Here is a 19,756-nt window from a genome sequence, read left to right as displayed (position 1 = left end):
CCTGTGCGCTGGTTTGAATGTCATGTGTGTAAATGGCGGATGAGGGCGGTGATCTACAATGACTGCATGTATTTATATTTTTGTATTCGGAGAGAGAGAAAGTTGCTGCTTCATACTGGAGTAAACAGGCAGCACTGGTGCGCATTGGTTAATTTGGGAATTTGGAATCATTTGTTTATATTTTATATATTGTGATTTTAATTCTTTTTTGGTGAATTTTATTTTATGAAGTTTTGGTTTTTCTTAGAGAAATTACTGAGCTAATTAAGCTTTAATTATTCTGTCAAATGAATGCTCGCAGACGGGGAGGAATTATGTGAGCTTGAAGAACGGCACTAGCTTCCATCGATTCTCTTTCCTTTGAGGCTTCAAATCTCACTTGAGTCACAAACTCATGATTTTGTTTTGATTAATTCTTGTTTCTCAGTCTCGTAAATTAACATATAAAGTCTTCCTGCGCGAATGATTTATCTTTAATTAAACTAGGAAGGAGAATTCACGCTAGATTCATCAGTTAATTAGATGTGAGCTTTGGGTTCTTCGTCTATTTTCTCTTTGTATTTTTTATATTAGCTATGAGAAAATTGGCGTCTACACAGTGGATATGACCTGCAACAACAAAAAAATTGAAAAATCAATCTATTTTTTTTCTTTCAAAAATCTCATTAGGTTTTTTTTTTTTTAATTTTGAAGGTATCCTTGAGTTTAGTATAAGGTGAGATCTAATCATTCACACCTAAATTGACGAGTATCAGAAATTTAATTATAATATAACTCTTTCCAAATTCAAATTTAATTAGATCAACATATGAAACGAAGCTAGCTAGCTAGGTACCACATAGTTACATAAACTTAGGAGTTGTCGATTTATGTGTGTCGTGTAAAGTGATACTAAAAATGTTGATAGCTGTTATTACTGGACGGGCTTTGAGCTAGGCAAGCTCCCCATTCCACTCTCTTTTAGAATCAAATCCAAAACCCTCTGGATAGATATTCTATCATTGACTTGTTGATTGATACTTAGATGATTGTTAGCGATATGTTACGGATTATATTAACCTTTTTTTTTATGTGAAAAAATATTTATGTGTTACTAACAAGTTTTTTAGTAAAAAAAATTAAATCGTGTTATTGTTGGTATAATATGATTTGGTTAACTTAACAGGGTTGAAGACAACTTTGTTAACAATTAAAAATCTATTTTGACTAAGAAAAATTAAAGATGATTTTTTTAAAAAAAATATTAAGACGAAAATATATTGTATCGACTCAGGTTAACCTCAAAAATTTACAATCCTGATCATGAGATCGGGATAGCCCCATATAAAGCAAATTGAAAAAAAATATTAAACTCAATTCTCAATTAACCCGATATTAAATGATGAAATTAAAAAAAAATCAACAAAAAAAACTAAAAAAACACAACTTGAGTCAACTCGGGTTAACCTGTCAAAGTCATAACCCGAGTCATGTGACTGGGATAACATCATTGAAAGCAATCTAAAACAAATTACGAAGCTCAATTCCTAATCAATCCAATGTTTAATGATGAAAGTAAAAAAAAAAATCAGCTAAAAAAAGACAAGAACACCAACCTAAGTCAACTCGAGTCACTCCGGCTAAACATGTGACTCAGGTAATAAGACTGAGATAACCTTGTAGAAACCTAGAAAAAATAATTACGAAGCTTAATTCTAAATTAACTAGATATTGAAGAATAAAATTGAATAAAACTAAAAAATTACAAAAAAAAAACTCGAGTTTAATTCTAAATCAACTAGATATTGAAGAATAAAATTGAAAAGAAAAAACTTAAAAATAAAACATAAAAATCTTTGAGTTAATTTTATAAATTTGTGATCTAAATTATAAATTGAGATAAACAAATTTAATATTAAAATTAAAAAAAAAAACTTTTAAAAATACTGTTAAATTGAATTTACGAGGAGGGTAGCAGTGAATTCTTCTCCTCAATTAATTTATGTTAACAGTAGTTAAAAGATTAGTTACTGGAGTATTTATATCAAGATAGATACCATGAAGAAACTCGTAGAAATTAGATTGAAAAAATGTCATCAATTAGGAACCTCAACTAAAACATAAACATGGTTCAACTCAGTTAAAGACACCTAAAAAAGCAAATATATTTGGCAGTGGTTGCTTTTTAAATAATTTTTTGTACTGAAATCTATATTAATGATATTTTTTTATTTTTAAAAATTATTTTTAAAATTATCTCATTAAAACGATTCAAAACATCAAAATCGTATTAAATTTTAGTAAAAAATAAAAAATTTAAATTTTATGAAACACGGTACCAAACGCTTCCAAAAGTCAAAGAAACACTCAAACAGCAGAGAGGCATCCAAAAGAAGCCAATCACATGTCAGACTCAGAGCACACCAAATCGCCATTGTGCTCTTCCACGAGATAACACAGGAAAAAAAAAAAAAAACACAAATGAGACACCCAAAAGGAAGCAAATTACGTGTAAGAGCATATCAAATCGCCATTGTGCTCTTCCAAAAGACAAACTCATGAAAAAAAAAAACTCAAATTACCTTTGCAAAAATCCAGATTACCCTAAACAAACAGAAGCAAAAATCAAAGACACAGGTGGGCAAAAGGGACAAAGAATGAATTAACCGTAAATAAATAGAAATTTGTGTCACAATAAACAGTGAATGTCCATCATGTTCTAGTTTTTGCAGTAACATCAACCACAAACCTACAGCTAGCTAAAACATTGATCAATATAATGAAAGAGGCTAAAAAAGAAGCAAATTACATGTCAGAGAGGCACCCAGAAGAAGCAAATCACAGGTTAGAGCAAACGAAATCGCCGTTGTGCTCTTCTAAAAGACAACACAAGGAAAAAAAAAAACTCAAATGATCCCTGGAAAAAGAAAACCCAGAAGACAACCCAGAAAAGAAAAAAACTCAAATTGACCTCTAAAAAAACATTAAAATTGCCAAAAAAAACCCAACAGATGCTAGAGCTAAACAAACCGAAGCGAAAACCAAAGACACATGTGTGAGCGAAAAAGACAGAATAAATTATAAGTATATAGATAATAATTTGTGTCACAATAAATAGGGAATGAACAGTAAATGCCCATTTTTTGTGGTCATTGCAAATTAATCACTCATTACTTAATTAGAACATGTTCATGCATGTAATTCAAAAAAAAAATCAGTGGAAGAGTATTTGACAACGTTCATTTATTTTAAGAATTTGTTAAGCACTCTTTTCCTGCTATAACATTGATTATTTGTTTCAAGATTTTTTCTAGACTGATATTGCTCTAATTAAGCACTTTGGTATAATTTTAATCGAACAAAAAAATACAAGTGCCTCCTATTCTTGCGGGGAAAAAAAGATTTACACAACTCCAATGATCGTGGATCTCGAAATCGATTTCATGGTGCCAGTTTTCATGCATATGTTATATGCTCCAAAAAAAAACAGCACAAGCAACTCTATATATATATATATATATATATATATATATATATATTTGAAGTTATCCATAAATTTCTAGAGCATCTTTATCACTGCATAGCTGTGGCCTAACTGTAGCAGAACTTTAGGCGGCTTGTTTTGATCTCGTCAGACTTGCATATGCATGGTACTTATCAGTTGCTGTCATCATCCTCATTGTATTCAAGAAAATTAACTCAGGCTTTCTGATTCATTTAGCATGCTGATCATCAAAAATTGAACTTGCTTCTGATTCATTTCTCGGCCTGCTGCCTATTACATGGAAAAAAAATCATTTTGTCATATATGTTTCACTGATTATAACATGATTAAGCTTAATGAATTACGAGAAGTATGTAAAAACTAATGTCTTGCATAATTGTACCAAGCTTGTCAATATCCAATTTCAAATTGTACTTTTGATGCTGTAATTAAGGCATCTAGAATTTCCTCTCCAGCTAGCTAGTAACTATGAAGTTGGACATGCATGCATGCTTGCTTGAGATTTACTGAAGCAGCCCTGATTTGCAGACCTCACAATAACATGCTCTATTTCCAAAGCATGTGGCTTTTTACATGATGCCAACTCGCAGAAAGATGAGAAGGTAGCATGGGGCTGGAATCACTGCTCCTGGACAGAATTAGTTTTTCCCCGTTTGAAATAAGGATCGACACATGCATATCTTTTGATAGCTTAAAAAGGTTGTCACTTTTTGTCAAACTTTTATCAGAGACCCAGTGGATTACATCTTTTAGTAGGTTTAGTGGATGAACAATCCATCGGATAATCTCTGAGAGGATAGCCAAGTAAACTTTCTAAAATCTGGAGTCGGGTTCCCGAATCGGTAGCAGCAGGAAGTTTATAAATGACAGAAAAATTGTCTTCTGTACAGTTAAGAACTTTTTACAGTAAACAAGTAATTTGCCCCTTATTTTATACTCAATCAGCCAATTTAAACCTTGTGTTATTAATTGAGTCCCTTATTATATCAGAGTCAAATAAGGTCAATCTGGCTAATTAGTAAGATCATGAAATTAAATTGAGAACTAATTTAGAGCATGTAAATAGAAGACTATCTACCTCTCATCTTTGATTTGGAAAAAAAAGTCTAAAGAAGACAAATTATCATTTACAAATTCGTTTGTTTTAACATTTTCATATTTAAATATAAAATAACATGAAAATAGACCACAATCTATATATGCTCGTTGATAAAAACATTCAAAATCTTATTAATCGATTCAACTGAACTTATTTGATAACAATCATATAATATGATGAGGTTGCATTGATTCAATCAATATCATATGGGCTAAATTGATTGATTGATGATAGTATAAGGAGTTATTCTATGAGTCTGGCCAAGAATAACAATTTAATCCAAACCTGTTGAATATCAACCAAATCAATCTATTAAACTCACTTTAATATATATATATATATATATATATATATAATTGCATCATAAATAATATTTGTAAAATGATAGGTATATAGAGAAAAAATTAACCGACGCTGCTCAGTAAAATACACAGCCTCCAAATATTCTCCATAGCCATTTTTTTTACTAGTTTACGCCACAATTAATACAATAAAGGGTGATGTGTGATTAATTTTTTTAACGGATTAAGAGCCATTAACTAAACAACTAATTAGCAAGGGAAAGAGTGTTTTTATTTAACGGAAGACTACTTATCTGGTTCTTACAACCGCCCAAATAGTACCAGGAAATATATATTACTGCAGATTCATAATTCATTTTTTAAAAGGTTTGGCCTAGCTGTTAAGAATATATTTTTTAATTTTTAATTCCAAATACTAGAGTTACTGTTTAGAAGACTTTATCAACTTTTTAAAAAATATATAGAAATATGTTTTTAAAATTATTTAAAGGAAAAACAAGGTGTTAAGAGTATTTGGTTAATTTTGCATGTAAAGATGAGGTGTCAGCAGGCAAGAGAAAGTTAGACACCACACTGGAACTGTAGGAAGGAGATATACAAGCACGTGGTAGCCAGCAAATGCCTCGTAACTCACAAAGGCGAAGGGTATTAAAGTGTAAATAGATGAGTTGGAGAGGGAGAATCTGTCTTGATGCTCTGATGAATGACGCACTGGGTGACTTTTTACTGCAGAGGTTGGAGAGGAGCTGTTCCATTCAGAGCCCACTTTGACGTTCTGCTCTACTTCTGATTATTTACTGTATTTTTGTGGGGAAAAAAAACATATTAACATTAGTGTGGTATTTTAGAATGGAATTAATTTGAAGTATTAAGATTAGTGTGATTTAATTGTAAGAGCCTTTTCAATGCAGGGACTGAAATGTATTTATCAAACAAGGAGGACAAGAAGTTCCAATTGAGGGTCTATTTGTAACAAAAGATATATGAACTAGAACAGCTTTTTAAAAACTCTTCAGGGACTAGAGTGGCATTGGGGAGACATCGTTCTTTTTTTTAAGAATGAAACACCATTTCTTACAAGGCTAGAATTGTATTTTCACCGCATCGAATGGATATTCTTATCCACACCTACCTCATCTTTTAGATTTTGATATTATTTTTTTATCAGCGGCGTATATGAATTATTTAAATAACAAATATGCTAAAAGTAACGAGGAAGTTTAAACAGTGTATTTATAATAGCATTAGACCGTGGATTATAACAGCTCTAAATCATATAATATTTGTCTTGGTTGATGGGGTGATAAGGTTTTTTTTATTTTTAAATGAACAATAAAAATACTAACATATCTTCAGAGACAATAAAAAATATGTCTGAGTATAGGGTAGTTTCATTTTTTTTTCAAATTTAGGTGAACAATGAAATTATTTAAATGTTCTTGGAGTTAAAAATAAAAATTCCCTAGTCAAGGGTTATTTTTTTACTTCTCAAGTTGTTTGTTATTAATGCACATATATATTAATTTGATTATTGTTTTTTTGATTTTTTATTTTTTTCATCTATCTTTTTATCAAAGTTTTACTAATTTTCAATTTCATCCCCAATCAAAGTTTTTGTTATGTTATTATTTATGGTTTGATCCTCTATATTTATTTTTTTCCTTTTGATGGATTATTTTTCTTTTAAATCCAACCCTCCAATAAAAAATTTGTATCCTTATCTTTTAATTTTTAATTTTTCCCCTAGCTTTTTTGTAGAAGTGTTTTTTTATGTTAAAATTTGATAATCTATTATTATGTTACTCGAATAAAAATTACCATAGATAACATACTTGAATTGAATAATTTATTTAAAAAATCAAATTAAATTTCTTAAGAAGTGAAATATTTTTTTTTCATAAAACATTAAAAATATCATGAACAATACAGGTAAAAAAAGAAGAAATAAGAATCACAACATCATATGGTATTTTTTTAAGTAAAAAGAACTACCAACTAACTTAATTAAGAAACGTAATAACAATGTATGTACATATTAGGGTAAATGCACTATAGATACCTTTACAATTTTAAAATACCGCAGATTATTTTGGTTTTTTAAATAAAATAAGTAGCCCTTCATCTTAAAAAGCAGCACACCCCATGTTTTTAAACCAGAGACCTCTAACCTATTTTTATTAAAATCAAAATTTAATTTTAAAAATTAAAAAAAAGCAATTTATTTTTAAATACTTACCAAATATTTTTAATTGCTCTGTTTTGAAAGCTAAAAAAAGCGAAGGTCAAGTAATCTCACTTGTGCCGTGTGGCGCTGATGGTAAAATTCGAGGTCCATTTTGACATGGGCCAAAAAGTATTCCATGTTTTACCTGTTAATTTCTCAATATGCATTGCATTGTCATACTGGGCCTTGCTACTACCGAAGAGCTTGTTTCGAGTCTCATTGGCCCAAGCTCAACCACCGAAAGTCCGAAGTGCATATTGGACTGCGTTTTTTAAAACAATTGATTTTTTTTATTTTAATTATTTTAATACGTTAATATAAAAAAATAATAAATAAAAAATATATTTTAAAGTAAAATCACTATCCCAATGTAAAACTAACTTAATTATAGTGTCTCCCTCCATTCCTCGTCTCGTTTTGTTTTTCCCTCCTCTTTTCATAATACAAAATGAAATATTTAAAAATAGATGGGTAATTCAAGGTTCAGCTTTGGTGTACACATGTGCCTTGATGCCAATCCATATAGATTCAGTAGCTGTCAGCGGTGAGTCAGATTTTTATACTGTGTCAAGGACTTTGCATATATATATATATATATATATATATATATATATATATGTCTGGGTAGTCTGGTTTGCAAATCTTACACGAAGATGCGCCCAAAGGAATATTTAGGTGGGTGGGGTAAAAGATATTCTTGTTTAACTTTTTTAATCGATACGCTGAGAGATTTAAATTAGTAAGTCAAATTGGCTATATTTGCGTAATTATTTTCTTAATTATCTTGGGAGCATTTTGTGCAAGAACATGTTACGCGTTCAATTTGAATAATATGAATAGATCTGACATGAAAGCCTTCTCCACGACCAGTCGAAGGCCAGCGTTAATAGGCAGGACTCACAACCTACGACTGCTCATACAATAAACACAACTTCTAAATAAGGCAGTTAAAAAAATCAAATCATTAATTAAGCAACGTGCTTTTAAATAAGAAACATAAAGCAGAGAAAGCGAAGTCCAGAAATTGGGGGACTAAATTATAAAGTATTCTCTTTATTTTCTAAAAACGAATTAATTAACCCCTCTTGCCTAAAAAAATCAATTATTTAGTCTTTTTTTCTTTCTATTTTATGATTTTGTTTCACTTTTTGTTTCAAGAAGTAAAAAAATAAAAAAATAGATATATATTTTGAAAAGTTTGTCGAGGAAAGTAGACATTCTTAGGAAATAATATAATATTAAATCAAAGTACGTAATTAACACCAATATTAAAGATAGTGATTAATTAATTATTTTTTAAAATAAAAGGCACTAATTAATTAATTTCTTAATTAAACCAGAGAGATTAATTCACAATTTACACACATTAAAGACGAATGACCCTTGTTCTAAAACTTTTGTTGAAAAAAAGTCTTATTTAGATACAACCACGCACATTTTCTGATGAAAAAAACCCAGCGTTTAGTCTATTTAAAGAAGAAAAAAATCCGTGCCTTGCTCTCTTATATAGAAATCCATTCTATTTCTAAGTACACTCCAGCCATGCCATCAAACTTTAGAAAAATGTAGTATTGTGTCCATTAATTAGAGTTTTTTCCCCCCACATCACCACGGTAATGCTAAACAGAAACAGAAACACAAACTAAGATGTCTAGCTTTGCATGTAATAGACTTTTACGACTATGATGTTAAAAACGAGGGTTTGGATAAAAAAAGAGCAATTGTGAAGTAAAAATTGATGGATGAGAAATATGTCTGGTTGGATGGTTAATGACATAATTAACAGTAATTTTCGTATGGGATTTACTATTTTAACATCAATGAAAGGAATATATTCCTCGACATAAAAAATACTCGGACAAATTATAGCTTATTTTAGGATGAAGAAAACTCCAATTTAGGAAAAATATCACTTCGCGATCGTAGTCCAATCATAATGTTAAACACACTTTCTATATTATGATTCGGTGTGTGAAAATATGCATTTCATTCATGCTTAACCGCAGCTATCTCGGACATTAAGTTGGTTGAATGGGCATAGTTTTTCCCATCCTTACCTTGTATGCCAGGATATTTAAATTATGATTTTAAGCAATAATTGCGTCAAACAAACGATTATTTATATGTTCACACTCAATTTATTTAGGGTGTATTTAATAATGCAATTCAACTTGCATCTTAAAGTGTTTTTTCATGTATAGAAACATCAAATTAGAAGAGAGACAAGACCCAAACTATATATATAAATATATTTGTAGCTAACGATGAGCAAAATCCCGTCCAAACTGAACAAGGGAGGTCGAATGTAGTAACGATTAAAAGGAGTCGTTTCATTGGATTCCTCGTGCTTTTGACAAGCTAAAAAGGAGTACAAAACTCGGGCGTGGCCACCACATTCCTCAAAAAGATTAAAAAGCTAACAATTAATACTACAAGTACCAATCTCATTAGATCACGATTGGAATCGATCACCAGCTCAGAGAAAAGCAAAATGTCAAAACTAACAATACAAGTCAACGAAAGAGCCAAAACTCTAATGGTCCTCAAGAGTATGGACTCTTGACCAAAAACTCATACTTGTCAACACCACTTGCAGGGACAGCTACCATAACTTTAACAGCATCCTGTTGATTATGAACAGGTAGCATCAAACAGTACCTATCACTGCATATTGGACCCACATGAACTGGCTTCCCCATTCCAAAGTCAACCCTCTCTAACCCTAGCCTTGACCATTGCGACATGATCAACACACCTACTGAGTCAGGACACGCTCTTGCTTGACTCACTAATTCAATCACTGATCTTACGTACTCGTTATCCACTCTCTCTTTAGCTCTTTTTATCAACATTGCTGCGTAGCCTAAACCCTTCTCTGCCAAATCCTTAACACTTGTTTGCGCACAGCCCAGAACAAACGCGTTGCCGTAGTATCCACTGGGCACGCTAGGTTTCACTCGGTTTCTGACATTTATACTAAAAAGAAGCTTCAAGATTTGGTTTGATGGAAAGTTTAGAGCTCTGGCCCAGCTCCTCCATACATGAGCTGATTGTACCTCGTAAGACGTGTATGCTAACTCGAAAGGTCCACTCGTTGACAAAGCGAGTTTCTTTAACTCGTTTAGCCATCTCTTATCGAATATTATTGAAGTGGGGACGAGCTTTTCATTAGAGAAGCGACTTGTAAAACCACAGAGGTCGGGAACTCGGTTGAACTCGATAAGACTCGCCGAGTAACAATGAGAAGCCTTTATGGGATCAAAAAGGTAGCGATCCCAAACGGGCTGGGGCTTCAAATCAGCAACTCGGCTTTGACTCACAGCTAACTCAGCGAACGAGTTAAGAAACTCAGCACTGCCAATTCCATCACAGACACAATGGTTAAAGCCAACACCTAACGTGGCATCTCCATCTTTGAGCCACGTCAGCTGGATAACGAGAGTTGGGGCCCCTTTAAGAACATCTGACACGTTGAGAGACAAGAGCTTCCTCCATTGTGTCACGTACCGTGGGGCCCTATCGAAGTCGTTGATCGTGAGATCGGAGACAGCCTCCATAAACACCGCGCCCTGGGATCGACACACAACCTCCAGGCTTGAACCATCGGGCTTGGCCCTGACACGTCCTGCGAGTGGATAATAAGGCACCAAAATCTTAGCTAATGCAGCCTTGACACGGTCTGTGATCACACTCTGGTCTAAACCAGGACGAGCCTTGAAAACAAAGAGGTACTCCACAGTGAAACGTAAAAAAAGCTGAGAATCAAGGGCTGAAAGAGATAGAACACGACTCGGGGTTGGCTCTGATGGTTTGATCACTACAGCTTCTTTGACATGCACAGAGTTTGCCATATTTTGAGGTATTTTGTTTTTGGTTTCTGGTTGTTACAGCTTGCAATATGAGAAGGGGTGTTCTGGGTCCTATATAAGGGAAACAAATTTGGTGCCTAGTGCCTACCTCTTAATTATTGCTGCTTGTTGTTGTTGTTGTTGTTGTTATCATTGATAATAATATTATTGCCCCCATGTCTATCTATCTTTTCCATGTCTAACTGTGAAAGATTTGTGCCAAGATTCCCCGGGCATAACTTTATGGAAAAAAATTATATCAAAACAAATTAAGAGCTTGTCTTTCCTTTCTGTCTGTTCGGCGGAATTGATAGCTACCTCTCTTTCTAATATCTCTTTTTTACCTTGTTGATATTCTAACTGTTACATTACACAATCTTTTATATTTATATATATATTTATTTAAAATCTTAAATTTCTTCTGATTATATCAAATCAAATCGAATTAGAATAGAAAATACTTATTTAATTTATTCTAATTAGGATATTCTAACTGTTACATACACAATCTTTTTTATATATTTTATCTAGTTGATAATGTTCAAAACGAAAGATTAATGTACCATGTTACTTGTGTTTGCTTGTAGTTGTGCGCATCTGGATGATGACAAGCTTTTGGGGGTGGGCTCTAGTGAATTCAAGAATATCTTTGGTTTCTTTGTTGGGACATCGTTGGACCCATTAACCATAGATTTGGAACGGTGTTTTATAAAGACGCACAGCTTTGATTTTGGACCTCGCTTGGATAGGTATTTATTTGCCCCTCCATGTCGATTACCTACCTTTTAGCTTTTTATTTGGAAAGTTGTGTAAATTATATTCTTTTTAATTTTTAATTTTTTTTGTTTAAAATAATTATTTTATGTTTTCAAATCGATTTGATATTCTGATATCAAAAATAAATTTTAAAAAATAAATTTTTTTTATTTTGATACATTTTCAAGTGAAAAACACTTTGAATCACCACCGCTACCACAATCTCAGAAACATTTTTAATATGTTTCAAATAGTAATTCACGATGTATCATCGCCGGAAAAAAATTGTGATCACGATGGTAGTATAAATCAAAGGAACCTATGTGATAGAATGCACAAAGATATCCTGAGATTTTAAAGAATGGGTATTCTCCCAGTATTAGGGGTGTTATACAAGGGCGATAAATGGTTACTTTTTTTTTTTATTTGGTAGAAAGAATTGGTTTGTTGATAAATTGGACGAATATATGACAGGGAATATTGTATTTTTCATCGAGACTTTTAACACACTTATACCTACATTAATATTTGAGATATTTCTGTGAATGTATACCACATTAATTACTCCCATCAACAAAAAAATATTGAAGAAATTCGAGAGAGTCTTCTCCTTTCTTTTCCATACAAGACAAACATGTGTGAATGCATGCGTGTAAGTATTAATCCGTGTTTCCCGTGATCATTATAGCTAGGATTCGGAATGATGATCATGATTAAATTTTTCCAAGTTGTGAAAATCACATAACTTGAATTAGAAGATTGCATCAACTGTCAAGCCTAATAATTGAAATGTTTGAATGATTAATTGAAAGGTTTGGAATGATTAATACGTACGTAATTAATAGTATCGATACAAGCTAATTATAAGCCAGGTCTTTTTGCCTGAATTACTCACAAAAGTCAAATAATTAACTCCTCCCGGAATACATACACCATAGCCTATTGTTAATTAATCAATAGGGATCAGCTACAAGATCATTCAATTAATGGACCTCTTATCTAGCTAGCCAGAAATACAATGGCACCTGCTCCTGGAAATAAATAAATAAAGGCTCTAGCTGAGAGAGGGCATCGAGAAGCAATGTATGCGAGGCACATTGGTCTCTGTCGGCGCTGCGGACCCCGATTTCTCTAACGGTGATTAAAGCATTTCGGAAGCAATGCACTTGAACATGCCGATAACCATAGAAAATTTTCTTTCACTGATTTTATCTTCTCCGAATTAAAGAACAATATCTAAATACGTCCCATCGTTTAATTTGTACTAGTTATGTTACCGTGGATTGAATTTTTTTTTTATAAAATAATATATATATACAGGTTTTTTCAATATATTTTTATAGTTTAAAAAATCAAATTTCAAATAAAAACTTTTATACATATATATAATCAAATAAATCAAGTACTATATGTGCGAATAAATAAATAAAAAATCATTAATTAACGATACCTAAAAATAATACTTGAAAAATCAAGAAATATGTATAAATCAAAATATTTAATCTCGAAAAACAAGATATTTACCTGGTTATTCTTGCTAAATTTATTTATTAATATAAATTTTTTATTTAAACAAACGATAGAAAAAATAGAGACACAAATTATATTGATAGTAACAAATAAAATGAAAAAAAAAACATCATGCAAAGTTGCATATATTAGAAAAATTATCTGAAAATAATTTTTTTTTTTTTTAAAAATAAAGTTCATCCATACAAAATATATATAAAAAATTATCAATAAGAAAAACTCTTCAAATTTAAATGTACAACTAAAACAATATTCTTCATTTAAAATAGGCTCTCCAAACAAAATGAAAGAGGGAAGAGATACTAATTTAAATATTAAAAAAATAAAGAAAAAACCATAAAAAATTCATTAATTTAAAAAAAATGAAAAAAAAAACAGCCAACACTACTCAACCTGGCCCATTTTGTTAGGAGAATGGGTCTTTATTTTTTTTGTTTGCAACTAGGACGGATGACATGTAGTCCATCTTAATTTTTTTTAAAAAAAACAAAATCAGACTATGCGTCGTCCGATTTGCCTGGATTTCGGTTACTGTCGGAAAATTGAAACTTAAGTTTTTTACACCAAAACCCATTTTTAACCTATTTTTTACCCAAAAAACCTACAAAACACAGTATAAACCGCGATAAACCTATCTATGACCTCAAAAAAACCTCTCATAAACCAAAATCAACATGAATCCAAAAATCAACCCGAGGTCAGGTCTATTTTTTCACAATTTTTATAGGTAAAAAAACACCTAATATGAACTCCCCTCGTCAAATGAAACTATTTGACATAAATATCGTTCATTTTGGTAGCCTAAATCGATATCAATGACACTTCTCTCTCTCTAACACTAGAATCTAGCGACTTTTCTCTCTCCTCTCTCAACTAGGAACTAAAAAATAACAAAAATAAAATTTTATACCAAAATTGAATAGGAAAAATATTGAGGCACAAAAATTGTATAATTTACATGATTTTTAATGTTCAAGGATCAAAGTTCATCTTTTGCAAAACTTATGGCATGTCACCCATGTTTGTCACCTTTTTCATTTTAATCCCTCTTATTTCAATCTCATCTTTTCATTAAAAATCAAAATTAATTGGTCTTTAATGATGACTAAATCGCCAAAAAAAAGGTTTGAGGACCAAATTGAAAAAATATAAAACTTTGCACAACTCATCTACAATAATGTACTACTAGAGGATGGACAATAAAGCCTTACATAGTGAAAAACCCACGCCTTTTAGAGTAATACTTAATTGTCCAAACCTAGAAAATCAATAGGAAATAGTGAGACAAAAGCAAAATCTATGATACCAGCCAACACTTTAACGATATATCTAGATGCTTGTTAATCTTTGGATAAATTGGGCAACTAGCTCTCAAAATATAATTACATGCCGAAATAGCAAATGATGAAAATATTTTGGCGAAATAGCACAATTTGAGGATATTGCGGTTCAAAAACATAATATTTCAATAATGTCACGGTTCAAAACCTCGACATTTGATACATGTCGCGTTTTAGAATCACAACAATTGATGTCGCTGTTCACAACCACGACATTAATGAAATGTCGCGTTTCTGGAACCGCAACATTTGATTCAATGTTGCAATTTAAAATCATAACATTCTCAAGAAGACCGTTTTGAGAAACATCTAGACATTTGATAAAACAGTTGGATAGCAGCCAAAATGATAAAATCGTTTTGGCTCCTTTAAGATTTTGGGTCATTTTCGTGTTTTAAACCTAAAAAAGTTTATAAAATCATAGTTATTCTCTTAAGAAGCGCCAATTCAACAACCATGACGAGGAAATACGACCCAAATCCAATAACCATGCGTCAACACTATCTTATGGAAGCTACAGTTGATACTTTTTTGTAGTCGTTATTCTTTTAAGAAACGTCAATCTAAACACCTAACTAGACCTTATTGGTGGATTCTCCAAACCATATACTTTTCAACTTTGACTCTTTTATGTTGGATTGTGGAAGACATATTGTCTAGGAGATTTGTAGCATTGGTGAAGAAAATAAGTCGATAGATTTTCTTTTAAGCATAAGCCATACAGATAGTCTCCTAGTGCTCGCCAAATAGGGCACCCTCAAGTTCCCTTTATTACTGTGGCAGATATGGAGTATATATAATTATTTCCTTTTTATAAGTTAAGTCTATTTATTTCGTTGGGAGAATTGGCTAATATGCAGGTGGAGATTCATTCTATAAAAATATAGTCCCTTTTTATTTAGCAAATTGCTCCGAGTATGAGTGATATATAAGCTTGTACTTTAATCTATTGTTGAAAGGTGATGACATCCAATTCGAGTGACCAACAAAAATCCATGTTGTCAAAATTTGAAACCGTGCCTCAAATTTTCCCTAACAAAAAACTTTGATTATGATAATAAGTTGCTGGCTCTATTGTCTAGATACCACATGCTCTCTTTGTCTTGCATTCTCTTATCATGCATTATAAATAGGGTGACTTCCTTCTCATCTTCTATCACTAGATTTGCATTCTTCTCAACCCTATTGATTGGACTCCAACAATCCCAAGCATAGTGAACTATCTTTTGACAATTATGGCATTTAGCTTTTGATTTGTCAAATTTGGATTGGTCGACCAATTTACTTCATGTGGTCGACCGGTTGACTTGTTGATGCTGTCACAGCCTCTTCTTTTAAATTTTCCCCCTCCCCATCTTCATTTGCTTTGTTCATGTCGTTTATTCCCTCGCCACATCCTCTTGAATCTCATTGACTCTTTCTTCACGGGTTTGTGATTTTCCCATGAAACCTTGGATTGAAAGAACATTCATATTTTATGACTCCTTTATTGCGACCACCATATAATAGAATTTTTTGGCAGCGAGTGTAGGATCTTCTCTACCATACATGTCTCTTTCAAATTTTCAAGCACTAAAAATCACCCACCAATATTTGGATAATATCACTTTTGAGATAGTGCCCAATGCAACCACAATCAAGCGAGCAAGAGAAGTTTTGCAAGAATCAAACCAAGAAACTGACAATATGAGAAAGATACATCTACAAAAACTTCGTGGTGACTTTGAAAAGTTACTTATGCTTGAATCGAAGATTATTTCAGAATAAATTGTATTTTACCGACTGAACCAGTTGACCAGTTTAGAAATGATTGACCAGTTCAACTTATTCCAGCTAGTCAATCGATTCTCAATTAATAGACCAATTTTTTTGTTTTTTTAAAAATAAAATCTAATTTATTTTCAATAGAGAGGTAACAGGAGAATATTTGGCATACAAGGAATTGAGCGAGGGTGATAATAGCAACGTCAAAGGAAAAAGAAAAAGAAAAAGAAAAATACCCCACGGGTAGCTAGGGTAGTATATATTATCTAAGGTCAAAACCAAGAGCCTATGGGATCAAAGATGTTGCATATCTCCAAAGTTATTTAAAGGTTTTAACAAACACATTGGATTAGATAAGAGCAATAAATATACGGCTTAATCTCTCTTTCTCTCTCTCTCTCTTTATGGATATGCCTGATCTGCATGCGTATGCTTCTTTTCTTGATCCTGATCAACCATTGTTTGTCTCCTTTTTTCCAGCCTGGTTCGTGATTAAACCCATCGCGTCTTTTCACAAAAGGATATAAGACAAGATGTACTTAAAAAAGATTCTATAATTTAAATGATAATGTTGGGTATGATGCTGAAACAGAATATTAGTCTAATTGATGGCTAGCTTCAATAGAGTTTGAATTAACTAGAAGAAGGGTACGTGGGCCTTCTTTGGGATCTGAAATTGAAGATATGATCTGAGGTATATCAGAATTTCAAATTGCCTGGCAATTGCTTAAATTTCACAGTTTTATGCTTAAATCAAGCAACCATGGGTGGATGATACGTGCTGTTCAACCCCAATTCTGTAACCTGCGAGACAATAGACCTGCAAACAATAATATACTTCGCAATATATCAACACATACATATACCATAAGATTTCTCTCTGGAACTCTAAAAAAGGGCAACGGTGAGGCTTAAATTTATCCACGTTACACTAGAAAACCTACCATTTATAATTTTTTGCTATAAAAGCAGGAACAGAACACACAACAGGATGTCAGAGTGGAAGAAAGGAAAACCGAATTTGTGTACATTTTTAACCCAATTGATCAGACGATCAGGATTATATACAGGTCGGAGAGATAGATATAATAATAAATATAATTTGGAAAAGCTTAACAATTAATGGAAGTGCACGTTTCTATGTATTGGAATTAACTGTAGTTCTCTTTTGGATGTAATTTCAAATTTTTATACCCCACGGCTGTTTCCATGGACATGCATGACTCTGCCTATTTAAAAAAACTATTTAAAATCACATGATACATATGCTAGTCAAATATATAGTGATTATATCTCCTTCACAAAAGGTGCGTTTGATCGACTTTGTTGAATAATAAGACATGTGATTCTTCAAGCTTGCTGCATGGCTGGTCAAAAATATCTCGGTAAAGTGATTCGTTAGTGATGATGTTTTTTATAGGATGGAAGTTGAGTTTCTTTCTTTTGCCAATGAATATAAAAAGACTTGTTACTTAGCTAATGATTACCATAAATTTTGGGAAGATTATCAATTTAGTATTTAATGAAGATTTTCCGGCCCGTTGAAGCTCGAAGTTCAGGACAGTGTGCATGATGGATGAATCCATGAATCTTGTTAAGGTTTTTTCTCAGGCCTGATTTAAATGCATGATCATTGGATTCGTTTCTCTACCGGACAGAACATCTTAACCATCTCTAAGCGAAGACAGCACATGTAATGATCAGTTGTTCGAAAAAACAAGAAAATAATATATATAGGATAGGATGGATTAATCGTTCTTCTCGGAAAACGTCTTCCTGAGCTTGTTTCCTAAAATCCAAGGGCTGCTACTTAGTGCTGCTGTTAGTTTTTATTGCACAACTCGGATTTGTCCTTGGTTTGCAATACAATAATCTGCCACTATAAAAGGATATTGACCTAAAAGTTAGAATACAGGTTTGACAGGCAGCCCGAGTTTTTTTTTTTCCTTGAGGTTTCACGGGCTCGATTGTTCAAGAACAAACAGCTGACCTGCCGAGCAACTTGGCATGATATTATCAACAGTCCTCGTGCTTGGTATGGACGTACCCAGGGAATAGTTTATGAGAAATACTAGTACTAGTAGTAGGAGCTGAGCATTGCTGCGATCATCCCGTCTCAATCATGTGTGTAATATTTGCCCGTGCATGATTTCAATTCATAGATAAAATTTGACCGTCACAACTAGCAAATCCAAACGATTTTTTTTTTATTTATTTTTATTGAGTGTTATATGATTAATATAATATTACCATAATAGCATATCTACAATAATAATTATAAATTTAATCTCACTTCTAATTAAAAAAAATTTAAATATATTTTTTAAAAAAATATTTGAACCTAAAAAATAGCATAGAATAAAGTTTTTTAAATCACTCATCACCTGTATAGTATATCATTAGTACTTTATTTTATCTGTGAAAACACTAGAAATGCTTAAAAAAGCGAATGCTATTAAAAAATTAAAAAAAATAAAAATGCACCAAGATTTTTGATAAGTTCTGTTAATTTATATATAAAACAGGTTTATTAAAATAAAAAGGTTTATAAAAGTCTTATTCATGCACATACTCTTTATAAGTTCTACTCATATTACATGTAATTAAAAATGATTTTTTTAAATAAAAGATTCATTGTAATTCCATATACAAAAAAATTCATTCACCTAAAGTCACTTTACATATTCTTACAATATGAATAGAACTTTACAATAAACAATGAAACTCTATTTTTTTTATTTCTTTTATTTTTACAGGAAAAATATGAAAATTTTATATAAACGCATGATACAAAAAAATATATTTATAATTTCTAACTATGCAGGTAAATAAATCGATGTGAATTTTTCGGTCATTGTTATTTTCAAGTGATTTAATTATAAGCGGTTATATACATGCATGTAAAAAAAACACATATCTATACTACCTACCAACTATTTTTTGTCTATAGTTTTTATTTCAACACAATAAAAAATCACACACACACACATGTTTTAACAATCAATAAATTTATTTAACTACAACTTATTAAACCATCTAGATTTTAAAAACCAGTAATTATAATAAAAATATGTACTTACAAATAATTCAAAATAATATATTATATATTATAAAAAAAAATATTATTTAGTAAGTAAAAAAAAAACTAGTATCAACAAAAGTATTTTGCTAGCAAGATTTTTTTGGTATCTCTGTAGAAACAGTCATCACAGTCCTGAAAAGATAGAACGCCTCTCAAGGCCCAGCCATAGACCTAAAATTGCTACCTTACCCAAGAGGCCAAGACTCTTAACATCTTATATCATCGAAGCCCAAAAGTGAAAAGGCTCGAACGGAAGCCGAATGAGGGCCGGAAAAAAAATAAAAACTTTCAAAGTTTCGACAACGCAAAACCTAAGAAGCCTTTATG

The 19,756-nt window shown here is 31.8% G+C and overlaps 1 protein-coding gene across 1 annotated transcript; it reads right to left on the bottom strand.

Annotated features, from left to right (window-relative positions):
• Positions 1–9,415: 9,415 nt before the first annotated feature.
• LOC7474420 (alcohol acyltransferase 9) lies at positions 9,416–11,031 on the bottom strand. Its single transcript, XM_002315113.4, has one exon. It carries the CDS (start codon positions 10,958–10,960, stop codon positions 9,653–9,655), a length of 1,308 nt encoding a protein of 435 aa, XP_002315149.2. The 5' UTR covers positions 10,961–11,031; the 3' UTR covers positions 9,416–9,652.
• Positions 11,032–19,756: the final 8,725 nt, after the last annotated feature.

The sequence above is a fragment of the Populus trichocarpa genome, chromosome 10, assembly GCF_000002775.5.
Source record: "Populus trichocarpa isolate Nisqually-1 chromosome 10, P.trichocarpa_v4.1, whole genome shotgun sequence".
Taxonomy (NCBI): Eukaryota; Viridiplantae; Streptophyta; class Magnoliopsida; order Malpighiales; family Salicaceae; genus Populus; species Populus trichocarpa.
This window is presented reverse-complemented; position numbering and strand designations above follow the sequence as displayed.

What these genes read in the sequence shown, in the direction of transcription:
- LOC7474420 (XM_002315113.4), bottom strand. Translation starts at nt 10,960, where the DNA reads ATGGCAAACTCTGTGCATGTCAAAGAAGCTGTAGTGATCAAACCATCA.